This window comes from Vanderwaltozyma polyspora, genomic scaffold, assembly GCF_000150035.1.
Source record: "Vanderwaltozyma polyspora DSM 70294 KpolScaffold1000 genomic scaffold, whole genome shotgun sequence".
NCBI lineage: Eukaryota > Fungi > Ascomycota > Saccharomycetes > Saccharomycetales > Saccharomycetaceae > Vanderwaltozyma > Vanderwaltozyma polyspora.
In genome coordinates, this window is record NW_001834624.1 from 52,241 (window position 1) to 66,667 (window position 14,427).

At 31.2% G+C, this 14,427-nt stretch overlaps 4 protein-coding genes and 1 further gene across 4 annotated transcripts in view, besides 2 other annotated features; 3 read left to right on the top strand and 2 right to left on the bottom strand.

The window, feature by feature from the left end:
- Positions 1-4,032, top strand: part of HIR3 — a gene marked incomplete at both ends in the record, with an annotated part of 4,975 nt that extends 943 nt beyond the window's left edge. Inside the window, one exon of the mRNA XM_001643519.1 lies at positions 1-4,032. Coding sequence (XP_001643569.1) covers positions 1-4,032 — 4,032 coding nt within the window.
- A 79-nt stretch (positions 4,033-4,111) lies between these two features.
- Positions 4,112-7,606: a sequence feature (similar to hypothetical protein; correction of possible frameshift sequencing error~similar to Saccharomyces cerevisiae IML1 (YJR138W)).
- Kpol_1000p24 lies at positions 4,112-8,855 on the bottom strand (the record flags this gene model as incomplete).
- Positions 7,608-8,855: a sequence feature (similar to hypothetical protein; correction of possible frameshift sequencing error~similar to Saccharomyces cerevisiae IML1 (YJR138W)).
- A 798-nt stretch (positions 8,856-9,653) lies between these two features.
- On the top strand, positions 9,654-10,604 carry Kpol_1000p25 (chalcone isomerase domain-containing protein; the record flags this gene model as incomplete). The annotated part of the gene is made up of 1 exon (XM_001643520.1): positions 9,654-10,604. One exon carries the CDS (start codon positions 9,654-9,656, stop codon positions 10,602-10,604), a length of 951 nt encoding a protein of 316 aa, XP_001643570.1.
- Positions 10,605-11,401: 797 nt separating this feature from the next.
- Positions 11,402-12,646, top strand: TTI2 (Tti2p; the record flags this gene model as incomplete). Its single annotated transcript, XM_001643521.1, has 1 exon — positions 11,402-12,646. One exon carries the CDS (start codon positions 11,402-11,404, stop codon positions 12,644-12,646), a length of 1,245 nt encoding a protein of 414 aa, XP_001643571.1.
- Positions 12,647-12,870: 224 nt separating this feature from the next.
- On the bottom strand, positions 12,871-13,053 carry ATP18 (F1F0 ATP synthase subunit i; the record flags this gene model as incomplete). The annotated part of the gene is made up of 1 exon (XM_001643522.1): positions 12,871-13,053. One exon carries the CDS (start codon positions 13,051-13,053, stop codon positions 12,871-12,873), a length of 183 nt encoding a protein of 60 aa, XP_001643572.1.
- Positions 13,054-14,427: the final 1,374 nt, after the last annotated feature.

A 14,427-nucleotide genomic window follows, 5' to 3' on the forward strand; every position in this document is an offset into this window, starting at 1 on the left:
CAAAAAACCACAGATGAGTTAACTCAAGTAAACTCAAATTCAAATATAAATCAAAATGTAACGGCAGAAACAAGTTCTGATAATCTAACTAAAAAAAGATCCGATGATCATGCTGATTCACAGAGACCTGCACAGAGGACAAGTAAGAGATTGAAGGTTGAACAAGAGGTAGACGAAACTGAACTTTTTAATGTACATACCACTTTCTTCTCGCAACTGTCTTCTATACTAAGTGAACTAGAAGTAGAACTTCCATATACGTTTGACTTTTATTCCTCAAATATTTTAGCTGGCACTAACCAGGAGTTCATGCCGCTGGTTGATTTGTTCAATTGTTTAAAAACTTGGAATTCCAGACATGCAGATATTTTCACACAAAATACTTATTATTCAAATTCTGTTAATAGCTCTGATCCAAATTCAGAGAAAGATGAATCATTACAACTTGCTACTTTGTTGAAATCAAATGTAGCAGATGAATTTGGTGAAAAAGAGAATTTCGAAAAAAAATTAACAGATCTGTCATCTATTGAAATTCAGGAATTTATTGACCGTGTTAACAAGGGAGAACTGCACTACCATGAAGTTAGATTAAGACTAATAGATAAACTTTTAAACTCAAATGGCCCTGATAATAACAATGAACGACTTGTTATTAATTACCTATGGCCTAAGTCTTTATTTTCAAATATCGAGTGGCTGCTGATGGGTGTCGAATCTTCAATGTTTGATTTTCTCACTGAAAATTTAGAAAAATACTCTTATTTAGCATTGACTGTTTTAGAGTTCCTAGTAAACTTTTTGGGATCAATCACCGATGATATTAATTTGAAAAAGCTACAAGGATATAAAACTAATGAATTGAAGACGCAGAAATATAAAGTTAATTTAAGAATTAAAAAATGGATAAAGTTGTTGGAAAAGGTCCACAATGAAGATGCAAAATGGAATATATTTTTTAAATGGGCTCGTTACTGCTATTTTCAATATTGTTCGGACTTGATAGATCAACAATTAATAGAAACATTAACCATTATAGAGGAAGAGATCGAAAAGTATGACCCATCTTTTGATGTTTTATTCCCAAATTATCGATATGTACCACACTTGAATTTATCAATTATCAGGGGACAAATTAAGAAAATAAATATCGTCCAAAAGCTAACAATTGTGGATTTAGAAAGCACTAAACCTATAGAAAATGAGATAGATAGCCATATTTCTCTTCTAGAACGTGTGCTGTTACAAAGTATCAATATTTCAAATGACGCAGCCTCAGAAGACAATGAAATTGTGTCTTTCATAGAAAGTTCGCCTTTTTTACTCCAGTTGAAGCTATGGGAAGTATTATTTTTATTCTACTTTGAACAAAATTTGTCAAATAAGATATTGAAATGTTATATTTATATATTAAAGCTTCTTTTGAAGAAATTGTCATCAACAGAATATTCAGAACAACCTGAACAAGGTAGGCAGCAAATGCTACTGACATGTCTCTCATCAATTGGATACTTTACTTCCAAAGTCATAGCAAATATTGTCGATAACATCTCAACTATTGATAATCTGGTGCCTGAAAAGGAAGACATCAATGTCTTAATTAATGTATTCATCTTATTTTTTACTGTTCTATTTTTTGAAACTTCAAACACTAATGATACTTCACTAAAGTCTTTTTTTAGTAGAGCAAATAAATCAGCAAAGAAAATGAAGGAGATTTTTACTGATTTACTCTCAATTTTACTTTACATTTTAAATTATGAATTTTCAAAGGTTTCCCCTGAACATGTCGGTGATTTGACTACAAAATGTGTGTCAACTTTTCATATGCTGCTGGGTCATTTCAAATTTTGTGATTCATCAAACTGCAATTTCCTTAGAATATCTGAAAATATATTATGTCACCATGTTGATAAGAGTGCTTATGTTCCATTGAAACAAATCTTATGGTGTCGTTATCATTATTCATTTTCAGCTGATAACTCTTCTCTAGAAGATCACTCAACGAAAGCCGACACAATGGATAAAATAAATGCTTTGCCATTAGGCATTTACTTGATAAAGCTTCAGTATAATGGAAAAAATCCACTATTAGTAGGTGGCAGCAAATCTTCTTTAAAACAGGTTCTTGATGATATCATTGACACAATCGGAGACCCTTCTAAATCAGAAAACTTTATTATGACAAGAAATAATTATCTTCTCAGTTATTATCTAAACACACCAATCACTACAAAACTGTTTAGAGATTCATTTAAGGGATTAAATAAGGTAAATTTTACTTCTCCTAACGATGACCTTCAGACAGCGGTTGATGCTGGTTTATTTTACATTTCAAGCATTCAAGCATTAAACTTTTATAGTGTCAGAAAAAAGTCAATGCAAGCTAGACCTTCAGAATTAGATGCTATAATATGTATGCTAAAAACGGATATTTTGTATAATACAAGAAGATTCGAAACCTGGTATATGCTAGGGAAATGCTATTCATATATAGTAGAGGACGATTTGACATGGACTTCAGACAAGATATCTATACCAGATAAGAAAAGGACTACTGCAAATACGCAGAAGGAAGCTATACTTTGCTATTTAATGTCTTTAAGTATATTTTTCTTAACTGACAATTATACTAATGATGATAGAAAAGTTGTAGCAAAGACTTTGGAGTCTTTGGGGAAAGAACTGCTGAATGGATACTATAAGCCAATGGAAAAATTATGTTACACTTGGAATTTCCCAAATAAATTTTTAAAATTAACTAATGAGTATGAAGTAGTTGAAGAAAAATTGAAAGATTCTAATTCTATTTCAAATTTCAATATCGAACAGGCAATATTGTTATGTTTCCACAAGGCAAATCAAATCAGAGATGGTGATAAGGAAAAAAAAGATTTGGATAAGCAAAATTGGATAAATTTTCACATTATTGCGAAAGTGTTGTTTAAATCTGACAAATCATCATCAATTCATCTTGTAAAAAATAATATTTTAAGCGCATGTAAAATCGCAATGTCAGTGTCTTCACCGAAGGAACCTATCATAGAACCGCATTATACTATTGTAAATATTTGTTACAAACTAGTAAAGGGTAATCTAATTAATGTTGATGAAGCATTGTTATTTTTATCAGAAAACAATGAATTCTTTGAAAAAGATGAATCATATTGGAATATTGATAACTCTATAACTGAAGATTATAGGAAGAAGGCATATTTCACAAAAATTATAGATCTTCTAAAACTGATTTTACATTTAGATAAAAAAAAGTGGCAACATAGGCCTAGATTTAGAATTGCCAAAATTCTTCATCATGATTTTAATGATATCAATGGTGCACTAAAAGAAATGGACAACTTAATATCACTAAAAAGTGTGAATAAGAATCTTGTAAATATTTGGAAACCTGATTTAGAAAGACCAGGAAAACATTTTGTTTACACTTATCAATATATTATGTTTTACATTGAGTTATTAAATGACAAAAAAGATTATAATTCAATTGGTTTGGCCATTAAGAAGATTAGAAGATTCAGCTCTGGTATGGCTTATGTTCCAGAAGCCATTGAACAAACAATCTCACTTTATGTACAATGCATTGCTCGTGAATTAAAATTCGACGAAAAGTATTATACTGAACATTTACTTCCATCAATGAATTATCAGGACTTTTTGAAAACAAGCAAAATGTTAGTAAGTTCGTTCAAAAAATCAGATTATGAAGACCATCTAATTGAATCGCTTTCAACCTCATATCAATTGAAAAAAGGGAACAATGGTATAGCTTTTGATGGAACATGCTTGTCTATTTATTTCAAATATTTTTACCAGCCATTTGCTGAAACAATACCTAAAGAACAATCAACTCCGGAATTGACATTAACCATTATTAGTGATCCAAAACAGGGTACCAAAGGAAACAATAGTGGAAGCAACGCTTCCAATGTATCGAAATCAAATGCTTTAAGAAAGCGAGTAAGCAAGAAAGACGCATTTGATGCAATCAAGGCATTAACAGAAAAACTTCCATAAAATGAACATTTTGTATATATAATAATCTATATAATGCTTGAAAGGTAAATAGGTGATAAAAATGTATGTTATTTTATTTTCAAAATCCGTCAGAATCTTTAGTTTCTAACCATTTTTCCTTTGCATCCAGGAATATTGATCTTAATTGTCCATAGTTGGAGCATTTTTCTTTGAAACCTAAAATAACTTTGGGGGTGTCCAATGAGTGTTTATTCATTCTTTTACTTCTTCCAATTATACTACCTTGTTTTGTTCTTGTCAGATAGATATTGTTAGGCGCCAAAAAAAGATCACCATTTTCTCTAATTTCTGCTATGTATGCTCCACTTTCGTGGATATATTGAGCATTCTTGAAACTTTGTTTCCCCCAAGAATATTCAACCTCAAAATCAAGGCTAGAATTATTTAGAAAAGTAAATGCTCTATTATCTAATAAAAACCCTGAACTTTTCAAGACATAAATTTGATAGTAAAATTTGCTTCTTGAAAATAATTCTTCATCAACAAATTCGGGATCTTTCCATGGATCAATGACAAGCTTAATTTCAAGGAATGAATGAAATGGATTTGTTGAAGGAATTGAACATATCTCTTCCCAAGGTACTTCGATTAATGTTAAACCAAATTTTTCACATAACCGTGACCAATTATCAATAACATCATCTAAAAGCTTTGGTGTAACTGTTAACCATTGCAATCTTATATGGAAACAATGATCAGGATTATGTACAGTGTCATAATGAACCGTACAGGTTTCATGTTTATAAGACTTGTGTTCCGGATCAATATCAATAGTAATAGAGTTACTTAATATAACCTTTTCCTTTACATTTTGGTTTGTCTCTGAATTATCATCCACTTTTGTATCAGAATTGGTTCTGGATACATCCAAAGCGGTATTCGATAGTATGGTACTTGCTAAATTGTCTTCACGTTCCAAACCAATATTTACAGAGCCTGATTTATTTTCATTTAATGTTTTTTCATTAGACTCTTTTATAATAAATTCAGGAGCAATTTGATAAAAATAATGACCGTCTAGAAAACCGTGTTTATTCAAAACATGCGCAAAAAGCTTTTCATCCATTAAAGTCTGTCCAAATTCAATTGCTTTATCTCTTGTATCAATATCACTGAAGTTCCGAATTAACCAATCAACCAGTTCCGAACCAATAAAACAATTATAAAACTTCTTCCAACGCCAAATTCTATTTACAACAATAACATTATCTTCACCTGTCTGTAATTCCTTGGCTAATAATCCGAGTTCAATATCTCTTGTAAATTTTCCTTTCATGCTACTGTTAGTATCTTTTCTTGCTAGTTTCTCCATGGATTGTCTTTCACGGATAAAGTCATATAAAGTACCTGTATAAAATGTAATATCTGGTAATCTTTCGTCTCTAGTACTTGTTCTGTTCCTTTCATTTATACTTCTTAAGCGAGATCTTGAAATTAACGCAATTAAACGTCTAATACCTTCCAATCTTAATTCTTCTGGATTTAGAACTTCATTACGTCCATTGACCACTGTCGAATAAGAATTTGGAGGAATATCTGCGGGAAGCACAACAAATTTAGATCTGAAACCAATCCAGCTTGAACTTTCTAAGTTCTCGCTATAACCAGCCAATACTTGATCAAGTTGGTTCCAGTTTAAAGATTTCCTAGAAACATGCAGTGGATCAACCTCTGACGCTCTATACTTGCTTTCGTATCGTGTTCTTACTAAAGGCAAATAACTTGATACCTGATCAAGAATATTTTGTTCCTCTTTTTTTAAATATCTCTGAACGTCAATTATACCTTCTAAATTACAAGATATTCTATGAATTTCGGTATCAATCATCATGTAAATTCTTGTATTTGTCCAATCTTTAACCGACAAGTATTTACTCACAACATTCGACTCCTTATCCTTGGTCAAAGAATACTCAGTTTCTTCAACTCTTTCTCCTGTACAAATCTGGAAACCTGCTACCAATCTCATGTAGATCATATTTAAAAATAGATTTTTAACATTACGATTGTAAATTTCTTGGTCAATATTTAAAGCAACTGAGTGATTTCTCAAAAGATAATTTTCAGAAAATTCTCGAACTGTTGGGAACGTTGCAATAGTAGTCGGCAGTTCAGCGGGTGTTGTCAGTGATCTCCATTTACTGTACTTTTTAGCTACGAATTTTGGTAAAACATCTCTCCATCTAGCTGATAGAAGAATGCCAGCAACTTCATTATCAACTGGAACCGAAGGATTTTGAATCTCAATCCAAGTATTATTCCATCCACTCTTTTTCCTATTGACTACCGAATTTTGTTCTTGATTCTGATTGCTTTTTAGACTATTTGGATACACATCCTTATACCTTTCACCTGGAATAATCTTTGAAGATAGCTGAAGTTGTTTCGAAATCATCATATTCATATTTTCAGTATTAATTGAGTCGCTAGAATATGATTTTTTGTTGGAAAAATTTTCAAAGGTACTTAAATTCTTCTTTATTATGGGTGTTTGTTCTCGGGTCTTAGCTAGAGCTTTAAAATTATCATTTGATTTATCTACGGAGTCAATTATATCATCTGCTGATATAACAGAACTACTATGATCTTGTTGGGTTGGACTTGAAGAAGAAGCTGAAAACTCCGACGGCCCACGTTTAGACATTATTTTAGAAATAAAACGTCCCCGGAAAAAATCTCTTACAGTATTTTTCTTATTAAAGCCTTTTAGTGAATCTAATGCTAATGAATCATTGTTTTTTTTCCCTCTATTAGAGAAGGTACTATATAATGGAGTGAATTGATTTGAATCTTGTTTAGGAGTAGGGCTCTTTTCGTTAGTATTATTATGATACAAATTTACGAAGACGTTCCGTTTCTGAACATCTTCTAACACAGGCGTTGCAAATTTTGGAGCAGTCCAGGTCAAACTTGATGATTTTTGCGAATTTTTAACCGAAAAGTTCCCAGAATTGGTATTATTATCTAACTTTTCAGATTTTTGACACTTTGGGGATAACTCATCTGGTATTTTTTCTGATGTTAAGGTATAATTGAAAACACTTTTATCATAATTATCCATTAGCTGATTAACGGACTTGACTTTTTTTTCCATAGTTATATATTTTATATTAACACCTTCATTAATTTCATTTTCAGTTAAACCCATCATTTGTAAGTTATATATTTTTGAGGTTGGTTGCCACTCACTAAGATAGTTTTTGGTAGAGTCATTCCAGAAAAATATACTTAACCATGTGGGAGTACAATGATGTAATTTATTTTCGTAATCAAGATATCGAAAAAGAGGGACAACATGCAGGGGTGCCTTTGACAAACATATCAAATCCATTGTCATTTCCAATGTCGAGAGCTTCTTCCCAGTCAATTTCAGCAAATCATAATTTACATCATAAAGTCCTGAACCTGGAGAAATTATAATGACGTGTGTAGTAGTATGTCTTAGATCTAACTGTTTAAAGGGATTAGTTAGCAAAGTACTTGAAAAATTTACAAGTTCTAGAATATTAGATTTTATGACCGGCGAAAATCTCCCTTTAATCACTGAATAACTACCATTTTCTTGCTTTTGATAAACATTTTTTTAATTCTTCAGTAATTTTCATAAATTCTTCCCTTAAGGTATCCATAATCTGAACCCAATGAATGATATTGACCTGGTCAACGACTATACGATAATAATCTGTCGTTGTTTTTAATTTCTCTCCAGGTTTCAATTCTTCGAATGGTTTATCAGACATATCCATCGAAACAGAAAATGCTATTGTTATGCTATGATGTGTATTGTTTTCTTTCCATTTCTTTAGAATTTTAGGGAACAGTGAATTTACCATCTTTTGAAATAATTGTTCTCCAGATTCCTCAAAGTTCCACATTTCATCGGTAATTTGTATAATAAATATTAATTTCGCTGACTCTGATCTAAATACAATTCTTGTATTTTCTCCAATATAACCAGATAATGTTTTCTTACCATCTCTATATACACCACTTACCGTTGTTCTAATTGTATCTAAGAAAGTTAATTTTTGGCCTGCAAAGACACAAGTATTGACTAACAGGGATGATATACACCACATATCACCTCTATTTAATAAAATATCCTTTACGTTTAATTCCACTAAGTCTAATTCTGATTCTAGCTTGTCCTTTCTTTTAACCCAAATTTTTGATCTTGAAGGCAATTCCAATAAAGATTGTAATTGACCTGATGCAATAGATATTTGTGGAGACTTGTGTTTTGATCGTTGTAAGTCGGGTACTAGATCCTTAGCAATAAAATAAATCTTCTTTCTATTTTTTCTACTATTTACATTCTTGACATTATTAGAGATATTTTGGTTCATTAAATCCATTGTACTATCATTCTTGTTATAAGTCATTAATTCACAAAGATCGCCATTTTTTAATCCTGGTATAAGATTAGTATCTATCATTATCAATGCATTTGGAAACCTTGAGAGATCATGGTATGTCAATTCCAACTGATGTGCTCTATCATGAATTTGTCTATTCTTGTTATCATTGTTCTCATGTTTGTTATCAGAAGATGATTCAACAACTTTTGATAAACGACCACCTGTAGGAATACTTGTAGTAGTATCAACCCTCAACAATTCAGAACCTTTCGCATATCTAGAGTCATTCCCAACTACTAGATTACCGGAAACCAAAGATATTGTATTGGCTTCTGCAGCGCCATTATTCCTTCTATGACTAGAGTTATTAGCATTGTTTGAAGCATTTAGAGTACTTGTCTGAGGAAAAGTCCCTTGATTTTTACCACGAAGACTAGCAAACATCTCTTCCAATTCGTTTTTCCTTCTGGGTCTCAATCAAAATAGATGATTAAGAAACTTGAAATTAAACGGAAAATTTTTTTTATACCCAAACTAATCGTATGCCCACGATAACAAACTGGAGTATCACAGTTCCCTTATCGTATCTCATTCAAGAGAGCATCAAATCTTAACTATTTTTGAAGAGATGACTTCAAATATTTCACTTATTTAAGGCTTTATAATGAAAGGGAATGCTTAGAAAAGCTATGGCACGTGATTTTGAATATTTTTAATAAACAGTCTTCACTTGCCAGTACTATAACGATGGCTATGCCATAGAGTTTACAATTGATCATAACTTTGACAATTAAATACCATGGCACATATTTATAGTTTCAAGTAAATTTCCATCAACTTTCAATGGTTGTCATGCCCTCTCTATTACATTTTCAGTGTCCAAGTAAAGTCATTATCACGAATAATAGGATATGATAAACCAGGGATATATTCCTGTGTAAAACACCAAATAAAATTATCAATTGTCTGGTGATCATTATCACATTCCACTGAATGTATCTCCTACTTTATTCTTTTAAAAAAACATATTTGATTCTAATTAAAATCTATCCAATAGCATCACTAAACGGGATCGTTAAATATAAAGAATGAGGTAATTAACCATTATATATTATTCTCATTTGTTATAACATAAAACAAGACAATCAAGTATTCTAAACTTATATTTTAGCCTGATAATCGTAAGTCCATCGAATAGTTTGGAGATCAGAGCAAGCTAGGGTTCTTATATTTCAGTTAGGTATGTTTGGAAGAGTGTTCAATAGGTCATCTCCTATTATAAGATTAAGCGTTAGAACTATTACTAGTCTAAATGGTGCTAGAGCTTCAGTCAATAGGCCATTGGCTAAAACATTGATAAGTAATGGTAATCATATTTTTAATAAGAAATTGTATCTTTTAGGTTTGTTTGGTATCACTTCTGGTTACTATTTCACTATTAGCAATGGTGGTTCAGCTATTATTAATGATGAAAATGTTAATGATGATGCTAGCAAGACAGTTAGTGTCGATTCTTCAATTTCACCATTGCCAGTTAATTATTCCAAGAATGAATATTCATTATCTAATGATTATTCATTATTAGGTTATGGTATCAGAGCTGTTACCTTTTTAAAATTTAAAATTTATGCTTTGGGAATTTATGTTGCTGATGAAGATATTAAATCAATTGCTAAACTGTTCAGTACAAGTTATTTATCTTCAACATTCATTGACACTGATAAGTCTAAATCACATCCAGAAAATGTTAAAGAAGCATTGAATGATCCTAAGAAATCTTTAATCTTAATTGGTAATTTATTAGATAGCGGTATTAAAATGATGGCAAAGATTACTCCAGTTAGAAATACAGATTTTAACCATTTGAGAGATGGTATCACCAAGACAGTTCTAAACCATCCAAATGCAAATGAAAAGAAGACAGAATTAGAAAATGGTTTGGCTCAACTTAAGGAAACTTTATCGAATAAAGGTAGTGTAGCTAAAAATGATGATTTATTTATTGAATTGAAATCCAATGGTTCTTTAGTATTCACCCATAATAATCGTAAAAAGAACAAAGCGATTCATTTAGGTACTGTCACAGATCCAATTGTTGGTAAATTCTTATTTAGTCAATATATTGGGGGTCCAAAGCCTCTTTCTCCACCAACAAAAGAAACTGTCACTGATAAAATTTATTCCATAGTATAATAATTTTATATTATTATTACTACCAAGGAATTCATTATTTTTATAGTCTATTTTATTTTAAGTGATGCCTATATGTGTATTTATGTATCCTAATTTATCGATCTAATATTCAAATTGTTATAATAACGATTAACTTTACTGGAGCTATTTTGGTCTTTCAAGTACAGTTAAGGAATGCTTTCATTTTGAAAAATTCTCAGATATTTTAGAACTTTTTGGAATTGTTTTTTCTTTTATTCAGTTCATTTTTAAAGCTTCATACTCGTTTCCAAAATACAGAGCCTCAGTGCTTTTATCATATTATCGTACTTGAACTGAAGTCAGATATTTAACTATTAAAAAAGTCACCATTAATACTATTGCTTGAACCTTAACCTTACGTGGTAAAATTAAATAATTAAAGTACAAATCTATAATCACCACCATGAAACCTGTTCTAGATAGCTGCTTGCGTCAATTAAAATACAATGAAGTTTAATCTTTTTACATAAGCATATCCTGGATTATTGACCTATTAAACCTTCAGAACAGTACAACTAGATGAACACTTATCCTAAGTATAATTATTACCATAACATTACCATCTGAATCATACAGATAACTACTATTATATCAATTCTTACCTTATTTATATTACAGTCACCATGGTCCCTCTGCATAGTTAATGCCTTATAAGTAACTTTTTTGCTTTAATATGGGAAATTTAAGGTGAGAAATCGTAAGTGAAAAATTACATAATACTATTTAAGATGAGATGAGATGAGTTGTTGAAGTTAAGATGAAGCAATTGGTGCAATATGGAGCAACTTGAGGACTTTATCAACAATTATGACTATTCGAAGCAAAATGAAGTTGAATATGAAATTTTATATGAGATTTGTATGACTTTTCTGGATATTATACAGACATTACCTAGGGATATGGTAATAAAATTATTGAATATATTTAGTACTTTTAGTCTTGGTATGGACAAGAAGAGTTCTATATGTTTTAATACATTAAATCAGGTATTAGGATGTGCTGATGATGCTAATAGCAGATGGATGCTTCATGGGTTAATCGATCATTTACAACCTCTGCTTTTAAAGTGTAGCAATAGTGGTAAGACTGAAGGTTTAAGGCCAAATCTTGGATTTAGTATTAAAAATGATGATCTGAGAACAAAATGGCTGGATTGTGGTGGATTGCAAAGTATACCGTTGTTTTATACGATACTTCGGTTCATGAAACGTAATGAAATATCAAGTAACCTGTGGTGGATAACACCTGGTATTTTAAATCTATTAGATGATACTACGGATTTAGAGAGGATTAAACTAGGAGGTGTAAAATTATTACAAGTATTATTAGAACATACGTTTGCAGGCAGTGTTGTTGAGGATGAAAGATGGATGTCATTCCCGGAAACTGGGCTATTCAAATTATATGAACCAATATTAATCAATATGACATACTACTTGCCTCCATCATATTCTTCCAAGGAGACATTAATGGTATTTGAAATGGTATTCCCTACACTAGAATTATTATATAAAAGAGAATTCAATGATAATAGAGCGATGTATCAAAAGAATTTACAAAAAATATTATCAGTTGTCATATTACAAAATGTAATGCCAAGGGTAACTTATCAGTATGAAGATTTAACGTTGTACATCTTGAATCTTACTGTGGAATTATTAAATGAACTACAAGGAGCCTCGGTGATTCATCTATCACGACTGATCTTTAATCTAGGCGAATATGTAATTCGTAATCCATTTTTCACTGCTTTCCCAAGTATAATGAATGAGACTATGCGACTAATTCAAACGTTAATTGATATCACACCAGAAGAAAGGCTGAAATGCCACAATTTTGATTTATATGGGTTATTGTTCATCATGTATGAAAAGAATTATCAAGAAGGGACGCTTAGCGAAGACAGGATGACATTAATGCAAGAAATGATCATAGAATTAGAGACCAAAGGGTGTTGTTTAAAGGATGAAGAAAAAAATGAAATCTTTCAACATAAAGTTGAGTTTAAGAATCTTTTCTAAATTAGAATATATAAATATAGAAGTATATACTAAATGATATAAGGATTAATTGTTTTACAATTTCTGTAATTTTCCCTGTGAATATTTAAAAAATTTAAATGAACGAGTCACACTTTGTCTCTCTTTACCCTATTGGAATAAATCGATCAAAATTATAACACTAATGATAATAATAAAAAGGATGGAAAGTTTCCAATTATACAAATTTCCTTACTACTTACTATTCATTGTTCAATGTATTTACCACCTTTTTCGAATCTTGGGTTTCTTGGATCATTAATAAATTCTTTGGAGTTTGCTGATAAGTCAGCAAACTTACCAAACAAAGCATAGATACCAACACCACTAATGAAAAATGGCCAGTATACTTTCAAAACAGGAGTAGAGAATCTCTTTGGGAACATCATTGTATAAACTGAAAAAAGTTGTATTCTGTGTGTAATTGTATTGCAATAGGTGTAATTATACCAGCAATTCAATTCAATTTAATTTGATTTAATCTAATGCAGTTCAGTTCAATCCAATCCAAACTAGTCTGATATAAAATACCAATGTTGTAGCCTCCAAATATATAGAACTTTCTTGAATTAATCAATGAATCTTGATATCAATCTGATATTGAAGTTGTGCTTAAAGAGAGAAAAAAGCTACTATAGAGCCAATCATAATATACGACACAGGGGATAAATAGCAGAACTTCTGTCGTTGTGTACGTATACCATGGTACAGTAAGACTGATTCCATTGGCTCGTGTCCTGTGATGTCCAAGTAGTTAGGTCACGGGACCAGCAACCAAAAAAAAATAAAAGAAGTCCTATCTGTAACAAGAAGAATTAAATGGATCAATCGCAGACGTCTCGATCTGGTTGGTATAGAGACAACAGCCACTGGGGTTCATACGAATGAGAAATCTACATATATATGCACGCCAAAGCAACTGAAACGCTCCTTTCTTCTTCAGAAAATAGAAACTTAATTCTTATATATATATATATAGATAGATAGATATAAAGATAGCCATAATTTGATATCATCAGTCGGGTAATTATCACATGTCTAACCGCCGACAAAGTTCGATTTTTTCGATGTTCTAGCTTTTATCTACCGCCAAATCTTCTTTGTGGTTTTTGTGTCAAAAGTAAATAAAAAACAAAGAGAGTCCGACATCATGCCTCTGTTTGTTCTAGGAATATAAATAGACGTCGGTTTTAGCATTTGTGACATTTGAAGTTGCCTCTCTTCCAGATACAAAATGAAGAACGTCGTCCTATATAAAAAACAGATTTATGTACCTGCACAAGGCATTAACTGCTTACAGAGTCAACATTTATATATATATACACATATATATATTTATTTAATTATATTATTTGAGGTAATTAAATGGTTTCTGTAAAGCTTAAAATATTGCGAGTGTAGTTTTCATTTCCCTGCAACACTGCTCATTGGCAGTCAGTAATTATTTTTAGTTCCCAAGTATATATACCAAAGTATTTAGTTTATATGTACTTTCCATGCTCCCCCCCCCCCTCATCTATACTTTAGCAATGATCTACAAATCGGAATTGGAATTACAATTGGAACCTTCGATGTGACTACAATTAGCCAAAGCTGGTGTTCATTTTACTGATCATAAACCGGAATAACGAAATGCATAGTTACACGTATAATCATATTTTCAAGCCGGTATATTTATATCTATGTATTTATATTTATAGTTATAGTTATAGTTATATTCCTGTTTATAAATAGACATTACGTACACAGGTCAAATGATGCGG